Source organism: Aquarana catesbeiana, linkage group LG04, assembly GCF_042186555.1.
Source record: "Aquarana catesbeiana isolate 2022-GZ linkage group LG04, ASM4218655v1, whole genome shotgun sequence".
Classification (NCBI taxonomy): Eukaryota; Metazoa; Chordata; class Amphibia; order Anura; family Ranidae; genus Aquarana; species Aquarana catesbeiana.
Genome location: NC_133327.1, coordinates 542945728 through 542972220, shown reverse-complemented (window position 1 = coordinate 542972220; position 26493 = coordinate 542945728). Strand labels below are relative to the sequence as shown.

At 43.2% G+C, this 26493-nt stretch overlaps 1 protein-coding gene across 2 annotated transcripts in view; it reads left to right on the top strand.

Moving 5' to 3' along the window:
- The window catches only part of SYNJ2 (synaptojanin 2), a 193114-nt gene that overhangs the window by 29279 nt on the left and 137342 nt on the right, over positions 1 to 26493 (top strand). For both annotated transcript variants that reach the window (XM_073627896.1, XM_073627897.1), the window contains exon 2: positions 24454 to 24540. In XM_073627896.1, the coding sequence (XP_073483997.1) occupies positions 24454 to 24540 (87 nt within the window). The remainder of the gene's footprint in view (positions 1 to 24453; positions 24541 to 26493) is intronic.

Below are 26493 nucleotides of genomic sequence, written 5' to 3'. Positions count from 1 at the left end.
GACATTCCTGGTTCCTTTTAATAATAGGAAAATACGATTATGTTTTAAAATACTATAGCATCTGTAGGTTAAAATGGAAAAGTAATTTTTAAGCCTGGTTCTGAGAAAATATGTGGACTTTCATTAAAAAATTCTCCTTGGAAATGGAAGGTTCCTAGCTGTTGCAGTGGTTCTAAAGGCTTAATGTGGTTGTAAACCTCAGACATGAAATATGAACAAAGCAGTGTGTACTTGTCTCAATCCAGAGCACGAAGTGTCATTTCGGTCTGCTGCTTTGTTCCTCTGCTATCAGCACGAGTCACTTCTGACAAGTTTTCCTGACTCCAAGAGAAAGAAGGTGACAGAGGAGGCATCTTCAGCACTCAGCCTGTGGTTGGCAGCCTCAGCTCTGTTCCTTTGTGAAGAGGGTGTGTCCCTTCCCTCCAATTACTGAGCTTTGCAGAGTGTAAATTCCATCCCCTGCTTTTGCTGACAGCTGAGACAAGCATTATCAATTCTGGACTTTGAACAAATGTAGAAGAGAGAAGACTACAGATAAACGGGTACAAATTATGTAGGAGGATTTGTTTAAAGTGGTGTTCCACCCTAAAAAAAAAAAAAAAGTCATGCTTGTGCCTAAAAAAAAAAATAAAAAAAAACATTTGGATATATATTTTTTTTTTTACTTACCTCTAAATGCCTGTTGCTAGGGGGTCCCTCGTAGTCTGCCTCTTCCAGTGCCTGGGCTGGTGACATCACTTCCCACGCACAGGAAGGGCTCAGCTCTGCTCCCTCCCCCCTGTCAATCATCTGGGACCCATTACAAGTTCCAGGTGACTGAGCGGCCAATCTCGGCGCACGGCGCCGCTCGCGCATGCGCAGTGGGTGCCAGGCTGTGAAGCCACAGCTCGGTGCCCACAGTTGCAATGCCGGCGCCACCGAACGGAGGGGGAGACGAGCGGGGCTTCGATCCCCCACATCGCTGGACCCTGGGACAGGTAAGTGTCCAATTAAAAGTCAGCAGCTGCAGTATTTGTAGCTGCTGACTTTTTTAATTTTTTTTTTTTTGACTGGCCCTCCTCTTTAATTTCTGTATATCACCTGATGCCAGTCGCTTCACTGGGTATATGTTTATAACGTCTTCTTTTAGTAGTTTTTTTTTTTAATGTATGCTCTGCATTAACGTAAAAAAAAACCCCTACTGTTATTAGGATTCACCCTGCTGCATTTTATCGCAGCGCACCGTGCTGAATCTAATCGCGCTGCGGTACATTGCCATGAATGAAGTGTTTGTTTTTTTTACACTTTAAGGCTGGGTTCACACCCAATACTGATGCGGCTCCCTGCAGGGGTCATGTGCGTCCCCGTTCACTGTTTCAGGTCTGATTTCAGCCTGAATTTTGGTTTGAATTTGGACCTGAAACGGACCAAAAGACGCACAGGACTCTTGTGCAAATTTGCACTGGAGCCGCAGCGGAGATATGTGAACCGGCTCCATAGAGAGCCAGTCAAGATCTCCTGCTATTGCAAATTGGATGTGGAGAACCTGCATCCAATTCGCAATGGTGGGAAACCAGCCTAAATAAATGGTATGTGCAAAAAAAAGCAGCCGTGTTATGCGCTGAATTGTGCACCACACTGCCCCCTACTGCAGTTGACAATGGAGACCTCCTGGAGTGGGGAATCACTCCGGCATGTTGTTGCTGTGTACATTCATCCTAAAACTGTCCCTTTTCTCCTCGTGGAGGGTCAGAAAGTCACTGCCCCCTCAACCCTGTTTGCGGGCGTCTCTTTTAGCTGGCTAGATGCTAAGAAAACACAGCACATGCACGCTTCGATCTGGGACCTGTGCTGAGCTATGTGCTACCAAAGAGTCACTACCCTCCTTCCCTCCCCGGCTCCCTCCTCTTCCTATCTGTTGGACTGATGACAGGAGGAGCCTCCCTCAGTGTCTACTGTGGATCTAGGATGTTCGGGGACTGGCGATGATCAATTCTGAAGCCAGCTGCAGTGACCAGGACAGCAGGTAAGTGATTGAAGACAGGGAGGTACCACATGTACTAGGGGTTTTTTTTGTTTTGTTTTTATAGCTTAAAGCGGAGTTCCACCCAAAAATGGAACTTCCGCTTTAAGTGAAGGTGACCCCCTGACATGCAACATTTGAGGGTTCCAGCTCCCACTTCCTCCCGGGGCACCGCCGCGCCAGAAGGAAGTTCACCTCTCCCCCCTCCCTCTCAGCAATCATCTGGGCCACGTCACGGGTCCCAGTTGATTGCCCGACCAGTCACAGTGCGCAGCGCGGCTCGCGCATGCGCAGTGCGTGCCCGGCTGTGAAGCCACAGCCAGGCGCCCACAGTGACAATGCCGGCGCCGCAGAGAGGAGGGGGAGAGGAGCGGGGCTTCATTTGCCCGCATCGCTAGACCGTGGGACAGGCGAGTGTCCGAATAATAGATGCCAGTAGCTACACTTTTTGTAGCTGCTGACTTTTATATGGGTGGAATTCCGCTTTAATGCTGTGAATGCATTAAGTGAAAAACATTAAGCCTTTAGTACTATATTTAGATGACCATACATACAAAAATCGAATAGATTTCTCCATTCACGTTATACAGGTTCTGTAGGTGACCAAGTGGATGACTCTTCCACTAGAGCTATTGTATTCTGATAGCTGGCTCCATCAGCTGTCAAAGTACTTGAACAGTGCCTGCATCTCATTGGATGAAGCTATTGTTCAGCTGACCGTTTTTCCGCCTGGCTCCTTTGATTTTTCAGTTGATGGATGTCTGGTGGGAGGCAGCCAACAGAACCACCCACTGAGCAACGTTCAGCCAGTTCATCAGGAACCAGAAGAATTTGCTCCATGTATGGCCAGCTTTAGTGAATGTGGTGAAAATTCACTTTACAAAGAACACCCAAACACATACAAGGAAAATAAAACGCTGTATTTTTGCTTGCACATGATTGAATGATGGAAGCCAAAGCTTTTTTTATCTCGTTTACCAAGCTAAGTGAAAATCACCTTGCAAAGATACTGGGAAAAGGATGCAGATTAGCTCCTGAATAAGTGTCATCTTCAAAAAACAGGTTCTTCTGGAAAAAGTGGCATTACAAACTATTTGTTCTGAATTTTACTGTCACTGGCCCCTTTGTTAAAGGAAACCTATCATCAGACACATTGCCATTTAAACACTTAAGCCTCGTACACACGGTACAATTGTTGGCCAACCGAATGTCTGATTTTTGTCAAAAGGGCGTTGCCAGGATTTTGTCTTGCATACTAACGGTACACAATTATTGTGCCACAAACACGAACGCAGTGACGTACTATGAGGAATTTCAGCTCTTGAGCGCCACCCTTTGGGCCCCTTCTGCTAATTTCATGTTTGGTGAGCATTGATTCCGAGCATGTGTGTTTGTACTTTCGACTTTTGTGTGATGGATTTGTGTACTGACCATACGAAAATCTGACGTCAAACCTTTGTCCGCCGCAAAAATTACTAGCCTGTCATCCAACATTTGTTGGCCGAAAGTTGGACAACAATTATCCAAAAGGAGTGTAGTACGTTAAGATTTTAGGACAACAGTCTGTCAACAGACAACTGCCAACAATTGTACCGTGTGTACGAGGCTTTAGAAACTTGAGAAAGGCAAGCAAATCTAACAATAAAACCGCACGGCCCTTTAATTTCCAGCTTTTTAAAATTAAAACAACCCTTGTTAACAAATGTGTACGAAGCTGCCCCTGCAGAATAAGAAAGTACATAAAGTGTACAAAAAACCTAACACTAACTATTCTAAAAAATATTCCCTCCCTTCTTCTCCTACCTACCCTGCCTAACCTGTATAAAAATAGATGTATGTTCTTACCTTTTTTTTTTTTTTTTAATCCACACTGGTCACTTGATTATGCGGCTCCGGCTCCCCTGTGTCAGTGATCTGCTGCTGCAGGGGAGAGAAGGGAGCGCTCGATAATAGCTGTGAATCTTGGGAGTCGTGATGTCACCCATAGGCTCACATGGCCCAGCTGTTGTCAACGCTTCCTTCTCTCCCCTGCAGCAGAAGCGTTGACAACAGCTGGGCCATGTGAGCCTATGGGTGACATCACGACTCCCAAGATTCACAGCTATTATCGAGCGCTCCCTTCTCTCCCCTGCAGCAGCAGATCACTGACACAGGGGAGCCAGAGCTGTAAGATCACGTGATTGGAGTCGATTAAAAATAAGTGAGTACACAGATCTTTTTATACAAGGTAGGCAGGATAGGTATGAGGAGGGGGAAGGAAACATATTTTTAAGAATAATTATAGTGTAGGGTTTCTTCCACTTTAAGCTGATCATACACTCGGCCAAAACTTGAGCTCTTCATGAGTGAGCCTGATTTACTAAATTTTATTTCTCAAGGAGCCATGCCAAAACTTTTTGGCTGAACACTGCATACATCCAATCAGATACAAGCACTATGCAGTAGTTATTCAGCAGCCTCTGGAGCAGTAGCTGCTGAATTCAGTAGCTAGCAGCTGACAGTTTCTATTGACATTGCTTAGGATGCTTGTGGGTCATTCAAGGATTTTGATAGGCTGAGAAATAGAAATTTGAATCATGTATGTCCATCTTTACCACTCCTACTGTGCATACCACCAAATGGCACTTCCTTGGAAGTCTGCTTAGAAACTGTCACTTCCGGTGTGTTGATCTCCTGTACCCTCATGCTGCTCTCAGTGGTTCCTCCTGCTAACCTCAAGCTCACTACCGTAAGTTTTCCTAATTGCCATGCCATGTTTACACTCCTTGGCACTATAAAGTCTAAAATCATTGTACTGTTTAACAGCATGCAAAGCCTTTATTAAAACTATGATGCAATAGTTACCCAACCTTCTTCATGTTGTTATGTACATTGCAGCATACTGTACTACCCTTTTTATGTAAAGTACATGTTTCTGTGTGCTATCTAATAACTACGGAGTTCAGCAGACCATGGATAATAGATGGTCCTGACCTGACCACACTTAGTAGAAGTAAAAAAACAGATGCCTGATCATTAACATACCAGTTCATAGCAGTCAACAAACACTTTATCTCAGAAAAGCTGGGGGTTTGGCTGAATGGCAGCTTGTTTCTTAAAATATCTTGACATGTGTTACAAGTCTTTATCAGGTTCTTTTTGCACATCCTGCCTTCTTAGAAAAGAATACAGTGTTAATGATGACCCCTAAATTTAAATACCAAATACATGAGTCAGTCTAAAAAATGAAGAAAGAAAGGAAAACTGGAGAAATAATTCTAAACTGCAGGCAAAATTCTCAATTCTATGGCCCACATACTGTCTATGTGCCACCTTAATCTTTTTAATGGCAGAGGTCCTCTGTGCACACCCTTCTACCCTGTGAAATCATGGTAATGGTCTCTCCTATTTAAGAAGGTGACTATAGATAAAATGGAAGTTCCGCATCTTTGATCATCTCATGCACCTACTGGACAGTGGAAGAGCAGCAGAACACTGGCGAGGCCATCCCTGTGCTCTCTACTGTAAGCATGTTTTTAGTAGAGCCTTGATTGGCTCCAAGTGCTGCTCTCCCTCACTCTTCCAGTCCTTATGCTATTTTTTGAGAACTATAGGAAGCGGATATAAAGACAGATCTAGGTACATATATAAGCTGTCCTTCAAACTACAATGTCTGATCTGCTTTAGAGAGAATCTTTCATTTTTTGGCCAACCATTTCCCCATTCCCAACTGATACTTCCCTTTGCCAGATTCCCCCACTTCTCAAGTAGTCTGTCGGAGCCCTGGGTCTAATTTCGTCCCTCATGTTCAGGCCTAGCAATTGGGCATTCAGCTCCTAATACTGCATTTTGGGAGTACATATTCAGAAATCGTATACTGTACAGTATGGGGTTTACAAGGGCTGTGGTAGTGGGGTAGCATGACAAAGGTGACTCTTTGTGTATGTATGCATGTTAATATATATGTATATGTGTGTACAGTATAATATAAATATAGAGCGGATAAAATAAGTAACAAACACGTCACCATTTTTCTAGGTAAATATATTTCTATAGTGCTATTGACATGAAATTTTAACCACATGTCGGTAACAACCCATGTAATCCATACGTACAAAGAAACCAAAACAAATAAGTTCAGAAGTGAAGTTACATGTGATAAAATGAAATGACACAGGAAAAAGTATTGCACACATAAAGAAAGGGAGGTGCAAAAAGGCATGGAAGCCAAGACACCAGCTGAAATCTGTCAGTAATTAGAAAGCAACTATGCCCCTTGTCAGTGCAAATTAATATCAGCTGGTTCAGTCTAAACTGATGGCCTATAAAAAGCTATCTCATTACCAAGGTGTCACACAAGAAACATCTCATGATGGGTAAAAGCAAAGAGTTCTCTCATGACCTTTGCAACCTTAGTGTTGCAAAACATACTGAAGGCATTGGTTACAGAAGGATTTCTAAACTGAATGTTCCAGTAAGCACTGTTGGGTCCATAATCTGGAAGTGGAACAAACATGATTTCATCATACACCTGCCACAACCAGGTGCTCCTCGCAAGATTTCTGACAGAGGAGTGAAAAGAATTATCAGAAGAGTTGTCCAAGAGCCAAGGACCACTTGTGGAGAGCTTCAGAAAGACCTGGAATTACAGTAGCAGGTACAATTGTTTCAAAGAAATCAATAAGTAATCCAGTCAACTGACATGGACTGTATGCACGCTCACCGTGCAAGACTCCATTGCTGAAGAAAAAGCACATTGAAGCTTCTTTAAAGTTAAATGTTGGGAGGTCAAATAGCACTGCACATCACCCCAAAAACACCCCCGTACCAACCCTAAAAACACCCCCATACCAACAGCTGTTTTTCAGGCTACGGTACTGGCAAACTTCATATCGCTAAAGGAAGGATGAATGGAAAAATGGACCAAGACATTCTTGATAAAAATCTGCTGCCATCTACCAGGATGATGAAGATGAGATGAGTTTGGACATTTCAGCAAGACCATGATCCCACACACAAAGCCAAGGAAATTCTCAATTGGTTTCAAAGAACAAAAAATAAAACTGCTAGAACGGCCCAGCCAATCACCTGACTAGAATCCAATAGAAAATGTAGAATATGTAAAGAACTAAAGATCAGAGTTCATAGAACAGGCCCACGGAACCTTCAAGATTTGAAGACTGGACCAAAATCACACCCGAGCAATGCATGCGATTAGTTTCACTATAATGTCCCGTACACACGATAAGAATATCGTACGAAAAATCCCGCTTTCGGATAGATCGTTCGATAATCTAATCATTAGTACACATCTGTCGCATTTGATTAAGGCCAGTTGTACGAAATTTATAGAGGGAACAACGTTTGAGTTGATCGTACGGGAATTGACGGATATAAACTATGCTATTCGATTCTAGACTTGCATACGATTTATATTTGGAAGAACATTCGTACGATATTCTAAACATGTGTACGCGGATACGATTCGATTCTAGACTTGCATACGATTATATTTGGAAGAACGTTCTTTACGATATTCTTATCGTGTGTACGGGGCTTAAGGGAGGCGTCCTGAAGCTGTCATTACCAACAAAGGATTTTACACAAAGTATTAAATACATTTCAGTTAGCGTGTTCAATACTTTTTTTCCCTGTATCATGCCATTTATTTACACATGACTTAATTTCTGAACTTATTTGTTTTGGTTGCTGAATATGTATGGATTTACCGACATCTGGTGAAAATGTCAATAGCACCTTTTAGAAATATATTTACCTTAAAAAAATGTTGAGGTATTCAATACTTATTTTACCCGCTGTGTGTGTGTTTGTGTGTGTGTGTGTATATATAATATTACACACACACACACAAACACACGGGGCTTTTTTTTCTCAGAAAATAGGTGCATGAACTCGACAACGACTTCTCAAAAAAACCCTCCCCACCCCACACAAACCCTCCAAACCGCATCAAATAGTGAGTGTGGTCATATTTCACTAACAGTGGAAGGGGCAATAAATACCAGGGGTGCATTATGTACAGAGTGCAGAGTTTTTTTTTGGGGGGGGGGGGCGATGGGGGTGTTACACAGAGTGCAGAGTTCAGCCTTCTTCCACAGCTGGTTACCTCTGCATCCCCTATCCTGCTCACTTTCACCCCTCTTCAACTTTGACCTCTGCATGCAACCCCCTTCCACTGTCTCCATCTTCTCCTTCCTTCCTTAAAAGCTTTGCCATCTTCCACTTGTCTTACTTGTGTTTGGTTTATTAAGCTGAAGCACCCAGCCAGCTCTAGTACCTCCCCACATACTGTAGGTGGCTCTGCCTCTCTCACATGCAGAGAGATCATTCAGTTGGGGTTTTGGGATCTGCACCTGCATCTCCCTGGTCCCCATCCTGCACTGAGTGGCAGTCACTCAGGAGATCAGATCTATGGGAGCCATTGGGAGTCAAGCTTTCACTTGTAAACACAGAAGCCGGACATCTGTGTTTGCAAGAGATAGTGGTGTTTAGGGAGCAGAGGGCCTGAGCCAGAGGTGGTGGAAATGAGTTCCTTTTAGATTTACCAAAACCATGTAGTCAGGCCCGGATTTACTCCCTTTGCCTAGCTTTCCTGCATTTTTCTGCTGTGGCATGTATTTTTGTTGATCTACATTCAATAAAGGCGAACATTTTTTTTGAGTGTGGCTATCCAAAACTTTTTCTCACTTACTTCATTGTACTAGCATTGCCGGCACCTGTCGCTTCCAGCGTGGAGGGATGTTTGTTCCTGATCTGATATCTTTCTTTCCTTGCTACTACTGAAAATAACTGGCTTTAATTGTACAGACTGAAAATACTCTGTAATGCAGAAAATGCACACGGTAGCTGCTGACTTTTAATAAGTACACTTACCTGTCCAGGCAGCCCGCGATGTCGGCCCCCCAAGGCCGATCCGTCCATCGGATCAGGTGCAGGCGCCGCCATTCCAACGCAAAGGCAAAAGCCTTGTGGCTTCACTGCCGGTTTCCGACTGCGCATGCGCGAGTCGCGCGGCGCTTTGTGAATGGCCAGCTTGTCTTCTGGGACACACACAGGTCCCAGAAGACAACGTGGGTGCTCTCTCGCAGAAGAGGATGTGACGTTCTGGGCCGCGGCCCGGCTGGATCGGAAGTACTCTTAGTACTTCCAAAAAAGGTACTAGAAAAAGTAAATAAATTTTTTTAAATATCAAAAACGAGGCGTGGTCTTTCGTTTTAAGACCACCTCTCAAAGTTGGGTGGAACTCCGCTTTAACATTATGTAGTCCTTGTAGCTATGAATCAGTTGTTTGTTAGTATTTGTATTTAACACAGACATATATATAGTGTCAACAATTTACACCGTGCTTTAGATATTGCACATTCACATCATTTGCTGCCCTCAATGAGTTTACAATCTAAGGTCCCTATCTCACATTTATACAATACACATACTAGAGCCAATTTGGACAATTCACCTACTAGCTTGTCTTTGGAGTGTTGGGAGAAAACTACAGCGGAAACCCATGCAAGCACTAGGAGAACAATACAAATTCCATGCAGATAGTGTCCTAACCGGGATACGAACCCAGTGCTGGAAGGCAGAAGTGCAAACCACTTACCCATATATTAGTGGTATGTGTGAGAAAATCGCTAACATCTAAAACCCTGAATAAGGGAAAGAAAATATGAAATGCTTTCAAAGCCTGTGAGTGCCAAGGAAAAAAAAATGTCAATTATGTACATGCAAACACATTTTAGATAATTATTCAGAAAGCAGTAAATGTGGAATGCCTGCCTAAAACCCTTAAGATTTCCCATTTTTTTACAGGCTAATTTAATAATGGCATTGTGTTCACTCAACAAACCTGTTCTCTTTAAGCTGAAGTTTGGAGAAAAAATGCAGGTTAAAAATCATACATTTATTTTCAATGCAGCTCGTGCAAGTACGTCATTTTAACTGTATTAACCTCTTGTAATTCCCTTTACTGGCTGGGCAAAATCGTGAAGGTTTGTCAAACAATTTCTATGTATTTATTTCAACTTCCTTGCCTGGAATTCCTGAAAAAAAAAAAAAATAAAATTATTTAGTTTATTAGGTCACTGGTCCTGTAGTAGAAAAGTAGCACCTAATCTTTTTTTTTTTTTTTTGTATTAATAATAATATTATTATTATTATTTTATATTATTCATACTACAATGTCTGCTGTTGCTGGAATTTAAAAGTCTTTTTTTTTTGCCTAGCATGATTAACGCTTGAATAAATAAAACTGTATTGTAATGGCAAAAAGTTCACTGCCCTAATATTGCTTCACGTGGCATGTAAAAATAAAGACTGATGTGCAGTCCCTGTTTTTGCTCTGGTTTTGTGCTTAGAAAAGGATAAGAAATCCAGCACAGCCATTTTCTATCTTTGTGTACAGTCTTTAAAACTCCATACGGTTGTGATTAAAGTGATATTAAAGGCAAATTCATGGTTTTTTTTTTTTTTTGTTAAATAACAGACGTGTCATACTTACCTGCTCTGCGCAGTGTTTTTTCTCAGGTCCACCCCAGCCCCTGGCCCTTCCCTTCTGCCAAATGCCCCCAGAGCAAGCATCTTGCTACAGGGACATCTGAGCAGACTTGCTCCCGAGCCACTGCTCTGTGTGTCCATTCACACATGGAGTGCAACTCCGCCCCTCTCCTGCTCCCGCTCCTCTCCTCATTGGCTCACTGGCTGTAATTGACAGTAGTAGGAGCCAATGGTTCCCACTGCTGTCTCAGCCAATAAAGAGGGAGAGAGTCGAGAGAGCCGAGGCTCCTGTGCATAGCGCTGGAGGAAGATTAGGCTCAGGTAAGTATTGGGGGGTGGGGGGCTGCTGCACAAAGGAGGTTTTTTACCTTCATGCATACAATGGCACGGCTCGGCAAATGGGCGTACAGGTACGTCCCCTTTAAATCGTGGCATTGTGGCCCGCCACGTACTCCGTGCCCGTGGGTCCCATGAACTCGGTGTCCGCCGGGGGCCCGTGATCGTGTCACGGAGCAGAAGAACAGGGAGATGCCTTTGTAAACAAGGCATTTCCCCGTTCTGCCTAGTGACATGACAGGGATCTACTGCTCCCTGACATCGGGAGCAGTGATCCCTGTCATGTCAGTGGTAGGACATCCCCACACAGTTAGAACACCTCCCTAGGATACACTTAACACCTTGATCGCCTCCTAGTGTTTAAGCCCTTCCCTGCCAGTGTCATTTACACAGTAATGAGTGCATTTTTATAGCACCGATCGCTGTATAAAGGACAATGGTCCCAAAATGGTGTCAAAAGTGTCTGATGTGTCCGCCATAATGTCGCAGTCACGATAAAAATCGCAGATCGCCGCCATTACTAATAATAAAAAAAAAAATTTAATAAAAATGCCATAAATCTATTCCCTATTTTGTAGACGCTATAACTTTCGTGCAAAACAATCAGTATACGCTTATTGCGATTTTTTTTTTTTTTTTTTTTTTTTTTTTTTTTTTTTAGCAAAAATATGTAGAAGAATATCTGCTTAAACTGAGAAAGAAATTTGTTTTTTTATATATTTTTGGGGGATATTTATTATAGCAAAAAGTAAAAAACATAGCTTTTTTTTTTTCAAAATTGTCGCACTTTTTTGTTTATAGCGCAAAAAATAAAAACCGCAGAGGTGATCAAATACCACCAAAAGAAAGCTCTATTTGTGGGGAAAAAAGGACATCAATTTTGTTTGGGTGCAACGTTGCATGACCGTGCAATTGTCAGTTAAAGCGACGCAGTGCTGTATCGCAAAAAGTGCTCTGGTCAGGAAGGGGGTAAATCCTTCTGCGGCTGAAGTGCTTAAGAATAAATATAGTGTAGGGTTTCTTCCTCCTTAAGCTGACCATACACTTGGCCAAAACTTGAGATGTTCACAAGTGAGCGCTGATTTACAAAAGTTAATTTTTCAAGGAGCCATTCCAAAACTTTTTGGGCCGAACACTGCTTACATCCAGTCAGATACAAGCACTCTACAGGTATTCAGCAGCCGCTGGAGCAGTAGCTGCTGAATTCAGTAGCCAGCAGCTGACATTTTTAATTCACATTGCTTAGGATGCTTGTGGGTCATTGATGGATTTCACGCGGATGAGAAAGAGAAATTTGAAGCATGTCTATCTTTACCTCTACCACTGTGTGTACCGCCAAATGGCACTTCCTTGGAAGTCTGCTTAGAAACTGCCACTTCCAGTGAGTTGATCTCCTGTATCTCTTGCTGCTCTCAGTGGTTCCTCCTGCTAACCTCAAGCTCAGCACAGGACAGTTTTCCTAATTGCTGTGCCATGTTTACACTCCTTGGCATTATAAAATGAAGCACATACAGTCTAAAAACATTTTACTGTTTAACTGCAAGGCAAGGCCTTAATTAAAACTATGATGCAATAGTTACCCAATCTTCTACATGTTATACACATTGCAGCATACTGTACTATCCTTTTTATGTAAAGTACATGTCTCTGTGGGCTATCTAATAACTATGGAGTTCAGCAGACCATGGACTGATAGATGGTCTTGACCTGACCACACTTACTAGAAGTTGAAAAACAGATGCCTGATCATTCAATATGGATCCATCACTCCATACAGTTGTGATTAAAGTGAAAGGCTGCTTTTACAAAAAAAAAAAAAATATATATATATATATTATACTTATCTCCACTTTGCAGTGGTTTTTGCACATAGCACCCCCGAACCTCTTCTGCCAAATGCCCCCATAGCAAGCAGCTTGTTACGGGGGCACCTGAACAGGCTCACTTCTGAGCCACTGCTTTGTGTCTATACACACAGAATGTGGCTTGACCCTGTCGGTGCTCTCTCCTCATTGGCTCACTGGCAGTGATTGACAGTAGCGGGAGCTACCTGGGAGATCCACTGCTCTTGTGCACATCACTGAATCGAGATGGGCCTCAGGTAAGTATTAGGGGAGCTGAGGTGGGGGGGGGGGGGCAGGTTTTTTACCTTCCTGCATAGAATGTATGAAGGTTAAAAACCTTGAGCTGTTACAACCACTTTAACTTGTCCAAAGTATTGTTCCAAAGCTAATGTCTTTGTCCCAAACATTATCATACTGTAAATGTGTTCCAGTGGTGATTACAACATGGACACAGCATTATTAACATTTTAAAGCAGAACTAAAGGCATTTTTTAAAATTATCTATACAGAAATGATAATTATAACCCCTGTCAGCTTTATTTTTTTTTTTTGCCATTTGTGTCCCATTGGGGAGAATTTCCTTCACTTCCTGTGCCATAGCCAAAACAGGTAGTGGGAGGAATCTCTTCAGCAATGAGGGAATCCCTTGCTGTTGCCGCCTCTGTTCTTGCTCTGGTGACAACCCAAAATTTTAGATTTTCTTTCACTTTCACTCTCAGTGATAACGGTAAACCAGAAAAATAGAGAGGATAAATCTACCTAATGGGGCTAGACAGAAAATTTGTAATAAATCTTCTAATATCTCCTCATTCTGTCCAAAACTTAAAACACATTTTGCTTTTAGCTATACTTAAAGCGGAGTTCTGCCTGGGTAAAAAAAAAAATAAGTCAGCGGCTACAAATCCTGTAGTTGCTGACTTTTAATATAAGGCCACTTGTCCAGAGAGCCTGTGATGTCGGCACCTGAAGCCGATCCGTCCCTCGGCTCCGTGTACAGATGCTGGCATCATTACTAAAACCCCTTTCACAATGAAGCGATTTACAGGCGCTATAGTGCTAAAAATAGCACCTGCAAAGTGCCTATAAAGCGCCTCTCCTGTCAATCCAATGTGAAAGCCCGAGTGCTTTCACACTGGAGTGCTGCGCTGGCAGGACGTCAAAAAAAGTCCTGCAAGCAGCATATTTGAGGTGCTTTAGGAGCACCCCTGCCCATTGCTTTGCCGGTGCTTTTAAACCTTTTTCTGCCACTACAGGGGGTTAAATGTGCCTCGCTAGTGGCCAAAAAGCACTCCTAAAACGACGATAAAGAGCTGCTAAAAATAGCAGCGCTTTACCGCCGACGCCTAGGAGCTGTGGGTGTGAAAGGGCTCTAAGGGAAACAGGAAGTGAAGCCTTACGGCGTCACAGCCTGTTTGCTACTGCGCTTTCTGAATGGTCCCTGCTGTCTTCTGGGACCTGTGTGTCTCCCAGAAGACAGCGGGGGGAGGGGAAGAGGGGCAAGAGACATCAGGTAGTTCACTGCACAATGTGTGGCGATCTTTCCCCGGAAGTGGGAGCAGATACGTGGATTTGACAGCTATCAGCCCCCCAACCCCCCCTCCCCTGAAAAGGTGCCAAATGTGGCACCCCGGAGGGAGGGAGGAATGCGATCAGCAAAAATTCCATTTATGGGTGGAACTTCGCTTTTAAGTATATTGCAAAGAGAGGAAGAGTCCTAATCATAAACAGTAGTTAATTCCACCATTTACATCTCTTATAATGAAATTACTATTCCTTGGTTCCCATAGACCTGCCTTTTTCAACCAGGGTGCCTTCAGGTTTCTTTAAGGGTGCCTTGAAAAAATCCTTTAAAATTGCCCCAAAATTGTATACAAACCAGCAGGTGATATAAATCTGAGTTTTAGTTACACAAAGCCACAGGTTTTCATTGTGCATCATTACAGTCTCCTACCCATTGGCATCCTAACAATCAGTGATGCCATTGGTTGATAAGGAGGACGTTGGGCGCCTGCACAGCATCCTTGTTTGCCCTCTCCATCAGCACTGGGGGTCACATTAGCTGAGTGAGGGTGAGAAGCTGAAGGATATTTACACAGATTTATTATAAAAAATACTCATATATATGTACAACTTATTGTATATCTGCCTGGAATTCAGCTTCAGTTGGGTACCATCAACACTCTTCTTGTCTTCAAGGTTAAAAATACAGCTGCATAGCAATACCAGGATTTTAATTCATTATAAACCAGATAGAGAGACTTATTAACCCATTTCTGCTGCCCTAAACCTAGCCTTTGAACCAGGGCCTCTTTCGTCCTGCCGGTGATACCTCTAGTGATAATTAAGGATCTATATAGAGGAATAAGGACCTCCTTATTTCTTCAGGTGATCCATCTAGTGATAACCAAAGATCTATACAGGGGAATCATGACCTCCTTCCTCCTGTTGGTGATCCCTCTAGTGATAATTAAGGATCTATATAGGGGAATCAGGACCTCCTTCCTCTTACTGGTGATCCCTCTAGTGATAACTAAAGGTCTATATACAGTAGGGAAGTCAGGACTGACTCAGAAACAATTAATTATTATTAACCCATTTCCGCTGCCCTAAACCTAGCCTGTGAATCCGGACCTCTTTCGTCCTGCTGGTGATCCCTCTAGTATTAACTAAAGATCTATATAGGGGAATCAGAACCTCTTTCCTCCTGCTGGTGACCCCTCTAATGATACCTAAATATATAGGGGAATCAGGACCTCCTTCCTCCTACTAATGACCCCTCTAGTGATAACTAATGCTCTATATATAGGGGAATCAGTTCCTCCTTTCTCCTGCTGGTGATCCCCTCTAGTGATAAATAAAGGTCTATATACAGTAAGGAAGTCAGGACTTCCTCAGAAACAATTATAATTTACCCATTTCCGCTGCCCTAAACCTAGCCTGTGAATCAGGACCTCTTTCGTCCTGCTGGTGACCCCTCTGTTGATAACTAAGTATCTATATAGGAGAATCAGGACCTTCTTCCTCCTGCTGGTGATCCCTCTAGTGATAACTAAGGATCTATATACGAGAATCAGGGACTCCTTCCTCCTGCTGATGTTCCCTCTAGTAATGACTAAAGATCTATATAGAGGAATAACAACCTCCTTCCTTCTTCTGGTGACCCTTCTAGTATTAACTAAGGAACTCTATAATGGAATCAGGCAGGAGCTGCCCCCCTAGTTTGCATGCGGGGTTGCATGCGGGGCACCAGACTCATAGGTTTCTATGAGGTTTTTTTTTTTCCCAAGCACATGCTTTGAGCCTGAGGCTCTGATTGGCTTGAAAAAGGTTGGGCTCGGGGTGCAGTGAACCCACCCACTTGTGACACTAACGAATCAATATTCACTACTGGTTTGCGGCTTCTCCTCCTGGCCAATCGGGACAGAAGGCGGATCTAAAGAAGACCGGGTTGGCCGGGAGAAGAAGGCGGGAGAAGCTGGGGAAGCTGCGGTGCCGGGACCCTGGAGGGGCGAGTGTGGACCGGGGGGGGGGGGGTTTGTTTGCCACCCCCTTCAAAAAGTTTAGCACCATCGGCCACTGGAATCAGGACCTCCATCCTCCTGATGGTGATAAATCTAGTGATGACTAAAGATGATATATATATATAGAGGAATTAGTATCTCCTTCTTTCTGTTGGTGATCCATCTTGTGATACTAGCTGCATACTGAAGCAGTAAATGAATTAGACCCCTTTCACACGGGACGGATCCGTGTTGATCCGCCCCGTGTTTATCCGCTGCTCAGCGGGGATCGCTCCGTTTTCCCCAGCTGAGCAGGCAGATGACAGGGCGGGACCCGCACACTGTGCAGGGACCGCCCTGTCAGATCTCCGCTCTCCTCTATGGGGGATCGGAGGAACACGGACCGTCTGTCTGTGTTCATCCGATCCGCTCTGCAGATGGATAGAAAAATAGGATTTTCTTCCGTCCGCAGAATCGGACGAGAGCGGAGCCGGACAACATCGGGTGTTAGCGGATGTACATCCGCTGACACCCGCTATCCCATAGGGATGCATGTATGTCTGTATTTCATCCGAAAACGGATGGATGAAATACGGACATACTGTCCGCATGTGTGAAAGGGGCCTTATGGTAAAATAAAACCTTCATCCTTTAGAACCACTTTAAGCCTCCCGGTTGTGAGCTCTCTATTGATGCACCTCAGAGCCTTGTTAAATAAAAAAGTTCCTTCAAAAAACAAATGAGGGCCTGAGATCAGCCAAACCAACTGACACACAAAAATATTTTGTTAGCAGTATTTTCTTTTTAATTTCTGTTTTTTGTTTTTATACAACACACTGTTTTCCAATTGAATGAAAAAGTGATAGAATAAGAAACTAGAAATATAAAGTATAAACATTCCACAATGATTAGGTATATGTGTGTTTAAAACTTTTTCCATGGTAGTGGCAGCCAATTTTCTTGCTCTTAGACTTGAACAGCAGCTGCTTAGCTGTCACATGCTTTGTACTTGGTTATGCCAGCCTAACTCCTTTCCCACATACACACTCTCAACTGAGTCACATATCCGAGCCTGCTGGGAAATGTGGTCCTAGTGTTGGCAATAGTTCCATAAACTGGAAGATACAGAGGGACGAAACATCCACCCACAATGTGACAACTTCTGAATAAAAAGGCAAAAACAAAGATGCAAGGATCACCCAGAGCCAAAAAAAAAAAGATACTCAAGACTAAAACTGTAATATATTGCAGCTTACCAGTTCTTAGATATGGTGGCTGCATTTGTTTTTCTTTCAGGATAAAAATCTTTCCTGAAGAACAGAGGAATATCTGTTTTTCTTGCCAGAATTCCAGTATTCTTGTAATTCCCTGTGGACTGAACTCGTATATCTTAAACAGTGTAATTATATTTCCTTACTGTCTTCTGGGGACTAGAAAATCGCTTCATTGAATGTAATGGGGATAGGAAGAGAAGGCGTTTGTAGTCCAAATCAGAAGAACAGCCTGGGATGATAACACTGCATGCAAAAAGGAAGAAAACACATCTAAAAACTTTTAGGGCCAGTTCACACCAGTTGCAGTTCCGTAGGTTTTTTTTTCTGCACTAAAAATGCATGCACAATGTTTTCCATGTATTCCAATGGCTCTAGTTCACACCGATGCAGTCAGTTTCTGTGTTAACATCTAAAAAACAAATCAGGTGTGGGAGAATTAAAAAAAAAAAAAAAGGGGGGGGGGTCTTGCACATAATTAAATTGTGTACTTTATGTAAAGTGGATGTAAACCCAATGTCATCCTTTCTAAACTACTGCCATAGGGGTTATCTATAAGGATATACATGTCTCCTGAATGTATCTTTACCTGTCAAATGTCTCCCCTCTGTCTGTTATTAGACCTGAAAAACTGTATATTCTGTGGGTGGGTCTGTTGTCTGGAGCTTGGTGGGTGGAGTCGTGATGTCAGTAGACTCCCCGCCCACCTCTACACTCCCCTTGTCAATATGCATTTATCCTGTGTATTTCTAACACTGAACTTCTGCTGAACTTCTGCTATGATCTCTAACATCCAGTAAAAAGACAGGAAAGTGACCACATGACTTCAGAATGCCAAATCATGGTGAGGTGTGGAACAGCCAATCCTTGCAGAGCTGCTAAAGAAAGGAGTTGCGGAGGGAATTAAAAAATAATGCCTGTGTGTCAGGCTAATGCATGTAAATCACCTGTCACTCACAGCAAGGGGGAGGATTTGACAAAGTTTTTCTCTGTTTTATCTCACTGAACAATAAAAGAGGATTGCTCAGAGATGGATTAACTCTTTGTGGCAAGACTGGGCTCAAATGATAGGAAATCTTATACTCTACAATTATGACATAAAAAAAAAGAAAAAATTTGGGTTTACATCCACTTTAAGTACTATTGTACCAATACCCAGGATCAGCTGGGAAAATACACAAATTTGTTTGCTATACCTCTGTAATAAATGCCAGCATATTGATAGTGGGTGTTATTTTGGATGGTATTGATATGGTGAACTGCATAATCATTGGTGGCTTATGGACTGATATGCTAGCATAAGTTTTCTTAAAGATGGGGAGAATATTGTAACTTTGATTGGAGGGTAAAAAACAAGCCCAGACACTTGTTTTCAACTTACATAACTGCTGTTTGTGGTAAGTCTTGTGTAAAGCCGGCCATACGTTGATCATTTTATTATATATATATTATGTATATAATACCGGTATTTTATTTTTTTAAATTTCAGTTACTTATATAGCGCCGTCATTTTACGCAGCGCTTTACTATCTATCTATCTATAATATATAAATATATATATATATATATATATATATAATATACGCAACACTTTTGTGTTTGCCCCTATTTATCATGAGCTGAACACAAAGATCTATGACTTTTTCTATGCATACAAAAGGCCTATTTCTCTCAAATATTGTTCACAAATCTGTCTAAATCTGTGTTAGTGAGCACTTCTTCTTTGCCAAGATAATCCATCCACCTCACAGGTGTGGCATATCAAGATGCTGATTAGACAGCATGATTATAGCACAGGTGTGCCTTAGGCTGACCACAATAAAACGCCACTTTAAAATGTGCAGTTTTAACACACAGCACAATGCCACAGATGTCACAAGTTTTGAGGGAGCATGCAATAGGCATGCTGACTGCAAGAATGTTCACCAGAGCTGTTGCCCTTGAATTGAATGTTCGTTTCTCTACCATAAGACATCTCCAACGGCGTTCTAGAGAACTTGGTAGTACATCCAACCGGCCTCACAACTGCAGACCACATGTAACCACACCAGCCCAGGACCTCCACATCCAGCATCTTCACCTCCTCGTGATAAATAGGGGCAATTTTTCTCAGTGTGTGTGTGTGTGTAATATATATATATATATATATATATATATATTGTATATATAAAGGCCAGTATGGTGGCCTGAATTTATGGGAGGAGCCCGGAGGGTATTTAAGCAGCCCACTCGCCCATTCTCTTTGTCGGTTCAGTGCACGATACTACACATCGCTGGGCCGACTCTTCCCAGCTCACCTCATGTTCGTGAGTCTCTGCATTCGATCGCAAGTACGTTGCGGCTTTTCTGTTCGTGGTCTTCGTCGGTGGTTCCCTCTCACTGTTGCAGATAGTATTCAAACCTTTTTGTATCATGTGCAATCTTGTGATTCGTTATGCTTCCTATCCTGCATCCCTTCGTAAAAAACCTGCCCCGAGTTGTTTTTGGTCATGTCCCGACATCATTCAGCACAGGCGTAGTACATTTGTAAGTTCCTTCTGCCAAACACGATTCATTTGTAGATTCAAGCCTCCGAGCCGCTCTCGGTCGTTGTCCGATATCACTCGCCATAGGCTTCACTGGTTATAAGATTTACTGTCCATGCGGTTACCGTCTCATCCATTTTGGAGATGAGCATGTCTTGTTTGTACGGGTTCTGTGGCTGGTGGTAATTAGGCCCACCTAGTGCCTTGTCTGCACTTGATTAGCCTGGGGGGGCTGGGTGGTTGGTAGGTGTTCGGTTTCAAAGTAAGGGGCTGCATATACTCCACAACCAATTCGGAATGGATTCATTTCATACATTTTAAAACCGATTTTGTATCAGAGTCATTTCTCTTTACAACCGATTTGTATCAGATACATTGCATTGCATACTTTCTACCATTGCCATTCGTTGTATACCCCATGCCGTGTGTTTTAGTTCCCGCAGCGGAACTTACGAATCGTTTGTACACGGTTCTTCTTTCATTTATTTACCAAACCAAAGTTACTTTCCGTGCGTCCTGCACGGCACCACACTTTTCGGATGTGTTGCACACCCGCTCCAGTTCAATGTGAACCAGTCGCACGGTCACAAATGGCTCAACTGTATCCCATCGTGGCAGCTCCCCAGGTCTGGGGCCACACTTGTACAGGACAGACGATGCTCTTCACCACGGACAATCAGGCCACGGCCGACATCATCAGTAAAGGTAGATCCAAGTCACTCCCCATCATATCCTTCCTTCGCAGGCTCGCGCAGCTGTCACTCCGTCACCAGTTTAATATCTTCTGTAGACATATTCCAGGCAAATGCAAAATCGAGCTGATGCGCTGTGCCGTTTCAACCTTACTTTGTTTTTCCAGCAGGAGCCTGGAGCTGACCCAGCAACTACACCTGTCCCACCATGGTCGTTGCTGACGATGGACTGAAGTCGCATCTCGCCAATGCAACCCAGTTCGTTAACCACTCCTTGGCATGCAACACACTGAATGCCTATCACACTGCTTGGAACACCTACCGCAAGTTTTTGGCCTCTTGCCCTGGAGCACCGATAGGCGACGTTAGACACGTCCTAGCCTTTACATCATATTGCCACAACGCAGCTGGCCCTTTCTCACAATACTATCCGGCTATATCTAGCCGGCATCCAGCATTTCCTGTCCTTACAGGACCCCAGTAAACCGTTAGTATTCTCGGCCCATGCAGTCAAGTCCCTCCTACAGGGCATACTGAAGCACCAACCCGTAGTCAGTAGCAAATGCCTACCTATCACGAGTGCCCTCTTCAGAGACATGTTTGAAATCCTTACTTGTTCTCCATTTGGGGCTTCTACCAGGCCTTCTACGGTTTCCTACGACCTAGTGAATTTACCGTCAGTGGCTCTGGCAGTCAGACACTGCTCCGACGCCACCTGACTCGCTTTTGAAACAACATTATACCCTTCATCTCCCAGTCTGCAAAATGCAACAAACCGGACCCAGGGTTGACATCAACCTGTTTTAGACTAACAATGCTGGGTGCCCAATGACGGTGCTCGTCCGACTACTGTCCCATCTACCCAGCCAATCTGATGGTAGCTCATTGCTACCCTTTCTAACCAGCCAGTTGATCAAGCATGTCAGGATCCTTCTAAGCAACTTGGGCTTCAACCCCAGTCAGTTGTCTCGACATTTCCTGCCGGATTGGAGCAGCCTCAGCTGCCTTCCAGCATGGAGTACCAGACCATGTAATCAAGAAACTAGGCCGATGAAAGTCCGCTTGTTTTGCCACATAATCCCAAATCCTCAGGAATTAATAGCACAAGCCTTCACCAAGCTGGCCAAATAACCACAAGAATCAATAAAGAGTTATTCCCCTATCTGAGTCTTTTGCCCCCTTTTCTTGGCATACTTACCAGACCACCAAGGCACACTTCAGGGCTATTTATGTTGTAAGTCTTGTCGCGTGTTTATGTGATCCACATCTCTCTCGGTCATAGGGCCAGGACCATACATAAGAAGGCCAGTACGATGGCCTGAATTTATGGGAGGAGCCCGGAGGTTATTTAAGCACTCGCCCATGCTCTTTGTCGGTTCAGTGCACGATACTCCCCACCCTTCCCTTTTTCAGGGCACTTCTCAAGCACATTCTTCTTCATAAACTACCCATTACTTACCTTGGGTATGCCCCCTTTTCTTGGCATACCAACCAGACCACTAAGGCACACTTGAGGTCTATTTTTGTTGTAAGCCTTGTCGCTTGTTTATGTGATCCACATCATTCTCGGTCATACGGCCATTTTATATATATATATATAATTTATTTATTTTTTTTTATTATTATTATTTTTTTTTTTTTTTTGGTGCAGCCTGAAGGTTAGAAAAAAAAGAAAGATTTCTCCATCCATGCTTTAGCTGGTGGCTGATCAGATGCAAATGTTTTTCAGCTGACCGTTTTCTGCCTGGCTTCTTCGTATTTCAGTCGAGGAATGTTGGGTTGGGGGGTGATTGATGAGGCCACTCACTGAGACAGTTGATCAGGAACCAGCTGAAATTAGTATAGTGTATGATCAACTGTAATGCATCTGCTGGAAAAATACAGGTTTTGATATTGCATAAATTATGTACTTTTGCCATTTTTCCGTCTTCATAGATGGCCTAGAAAACTACTTACAACCCCAAACATATATTTTTAAGAAGAGGCCATAAAAAATAAAATGGTAGTTTCATATTTCTATGGATCATGATATTTGCACAGCGGTTTTCAAACAAAATTTTATTTGGAAAAAAAGCCCACTTTAATGAATTTTAATGCGCAAAAATACACTATAATACCCAGCTTTTTGGGAAAATAAATGTTACACCGAGTAAATAAATACCAAACATGTCAAGCATTAAAATGCCCATGCATATGCCCATGGAACTGTGCCAAACTACGGTATCTAAAAACCTCCATAGGCAATACTTTAAAAGCCTTTGCAGGTTTAAAGTAATACTGGAGGTCTGGTGCTAGAATTATTGCTCTTGCTCTGACATTTGTGATGATATCTCACATATGTGGTGCGATAGCCCTTTACATATGCGTGCGGGACTGACGCACACATTTGCTTTTGCAAGTAATTTTTTCATTTTAACACTGTATGCTTTTATCAATTTTATTGTCACAAGGGATGGACAACATCCCTTATGATGGCATGGGCCATGACAGGTCTTTTAGACCCCAGTTTTCTCCTCTGGCCTCCAAAGCATCAAATCAAACTGAGATCAGTTTGATCTGATGCTTTCACAAGCTGGTAATGACTTCTTTACAAGAGACGATGTGACAAAATCCTCATCGTTTCCGAATCCTGACGTCACACAGTGGGAGGAATAACATCAGTTCCTCTGTGTGCCCCTAACCGGATGGCGCGGGTCGCATCCTTACCAGGCAGTCACGATTGTGGTATAACCACTTCAAACTTAGGCTGACTATAAATGACCTAAGGGCGGGAAGTGGTTAATTACACAGTAAAATAAAAATACTGTACATTAACTGTTTTACCTTGTTTTTTTAATCCTTCCTATTTTTAAGGGCTCCTTCACACAATATCAGTTGAACTACGTTGTTGTGCATAGATTATTGCAGTCTCAAAAATTTTTTTTCTTTATGTTCGCAATTTACACACAATGCATTGAGATGCAGTAAACAGTATAAAAAATCCATCATGTAAGCATTTTTACGCAAGGCAACTAACCGCACCACAGCATGTTGCATAGCCTTGCATGAAGTTTTAAAATGAAATAGTGATCCATCTCACATCATCCCTGCACAACATTTACCATTGTGCATGGTTTGTAGTGTGTTGGTGTGAATGAGTCCTAAATAATATGTCTAGAACAGGAGTCTCCAAACTTTCTAAGCAAAGGGCCAGTTTACTGTCTATTAGGCTATGGGGGGGGGGGGGGGGGGGAACTGTTGCCAGTGGGAGTAGAAAATGCCCCATCAGTGCCCCATCAATGGTTTTAATGGAAGAAATAGTGCCCCATTGTTGGTGTCAATAGGAGAATAGTGCCCCATTGATGGTGTCAGTAGGGGGAATGGTGCCCCTTCATTGGTGTCAGTTGGTGGAATAGTGCCCCAAGGGCCAGATAAAAGCAAGCAAAAGGCCACATCCAGCCCCCCCCCCCCCCCCCCCCCCCCGGGCCACAATTTGGAGACCACTGGTCTAGAATGACCATTCACTCCACCTCTGTTGTACCAGTGCTGCTGTTTAGTGAATGAAGGCCATCCTGTAATAACTCAGTAATTTGAATATAACCTAAAACATTGCAGAAAAAGGAATGGCAATTACTTCAATAAATGTTCTAGAACATATTAATTCCACTAATGTTCTATAACTGATTAGTTGGCATTGGAGTTGTAAATTCTGCTTCTTCAATACTATGGTCCAGTAGTGAGTAACACAGTATAATAAAAGCTTGATGTAGTCATCATACATCATTTTCATCATTATTTATTTTATTTCTAGCACCCGATGAAAAGGAGGCAATCAAAGGACAATATGAAAGGCACCAAGAAGCCTATGGATGCTTGGGAGAACTTCAGTTGAAATCAGGTAATATCTTTCTAGCGGAAAAAAATGGCCAGCCTCAAATCAAAGGTTGGTTGATGAAGGGTTTGCTGTATGGAGTGGTTCAGCCATATGCTGAAATCTAAACTTCTGCTTAAAATACTGTCACCCCGGACTGCCATGAATCCAGTGGATCTGGCCTGTGAGCCATCAATCCATTGGATTTCGGCCATGGGCCAAAATTTGTATAGTGTATGGCAAGCTTTAATTTATCATCTGGAAAATATATTTTGATGTTGCATGAGTGACATACTTAAAGTGTTACTAAAGGCAACTTTTTTTTGTTTTTGTTTAAAAATAACAAACATGTTATACTTACCTGCTCTGTGCAGTGGTATTGCTCAGAGCGGTCCCGATCCTCCTCTTCTCGGGTCCCCAGCGGTGATCTTGGCTCCTCCTCTTCTTCTTGGGACTACCATAGCCAGCCGTTGGCTATGGGGAGAAACCTAGTCCCCGCACTCCCGACCTGTGTCTCTAAAGAGCCACGCTCCATAGACTTGCACAGTGGGACTTAGGCCCACCCCCCACTTCCTCCTCACTGCATTTGATTGACAGCAGCAAGAGCCAATGGCTCCTGCTGCTGTTCAAATGCTGTGTAAATAGGAAAAGAGAGGAGAATAGATGCACCCATGTGCAATGCTGATCTCTTCTCCCCTCTCTTCCCCTTCACACAGGGAAAGGGGGGCACAGGGAGACTGAAAACTTTTTTTACCTTGATGCAAACAATGCATTAAGGTAAAAAATGTTTTTAGGTTTAGTAACATTAAAGGGGTTGTAAAGGTATACATTTTTTCACCTTAATGCATTCTATGCATTAAGGTGAAAAAACTTTTGATAATACCGCCGCCCCCAGCCCCCCCGTTTTACTTACCTGACACCTCGAAACTCGGCCGCTCGTTCCCGACCGTCATTCAGCCGATCAGCCTGGTCGCTGATTGGCTATAGTGGATGGATTGAAAGCAGCGCAGCCATTGGCTCGCGCTGCTGTCAATCACATCCAATGACGCGGCGCGCCGGGGGTGGGGCCGAGTAATACAGCGAGCGGCTATAGCCGCCGGCTGTATCACGGGAGCGCGCCCGCAATAACTAACCACCATGCGAGGGAGCTCGCATTAAGGTGGTTAGTTATTGCGGGGAGGAGCTGAGACAGCCGCCGAGGGACCCCAGAAGAGCAGGTTTGGGGCCACCCTGTGCAGAACGAGCTGCACAGTGAAGGTAAGTATAACATGTTTGTTATTTTTAAAGATAAAAAAAGTTACCTTTACAACCCCTTTAATTTGCCATTTTCTCCTCTTTGTCATTGGGAAAAAACACAAAACTGCGGCATTTGTCAAGTGCAGGCATTTAGATGTATCGACACATACTTGTAGCAGCCTCCAAACCTTGCTGCTGGACTACACAGACAGACACAAAGCTCTGACCCTTCCAAGCAATGTTGGAGCTTAAAGCGGAACTACACTGCATGTGAGCACCACAAACCAAAAACACTATTTAATTTACTTTTAATATTCAACGCAAACGCACCCATCCATCCAGGTCTCCATGCTTTATTTTACTCAGAAATCACTTTGAACCCCCCCCCCCCCCCCCTAGCATTTCTTGCCGTAGCCATCTTGAGAAAGGGCAAACAATTCATATAGCATTTACTTCTTGAAATTTGGCCTTAGCTCAGGCATGCAAGCAGGAGGGTGTGCTTGAGAAAACCCCTCCTCCCCTTCTGAACACTCCTGGGATGTATGACATCATTTTCCTAGGCCTGGGAACCAAGAAGTAACTGAAGAAACGTAAAAAAAAGAAAAAGTTTTAAACAAGTAAATATGATATACTTTCCTATCTAGCATAAAGATTAAAAATATTCAACGCTGATTGACAGAGTGAAGTTCAACTTTTATGCTACCTACCCCCTTCTACCTTTACACAACCTTGTTGATCCATAAC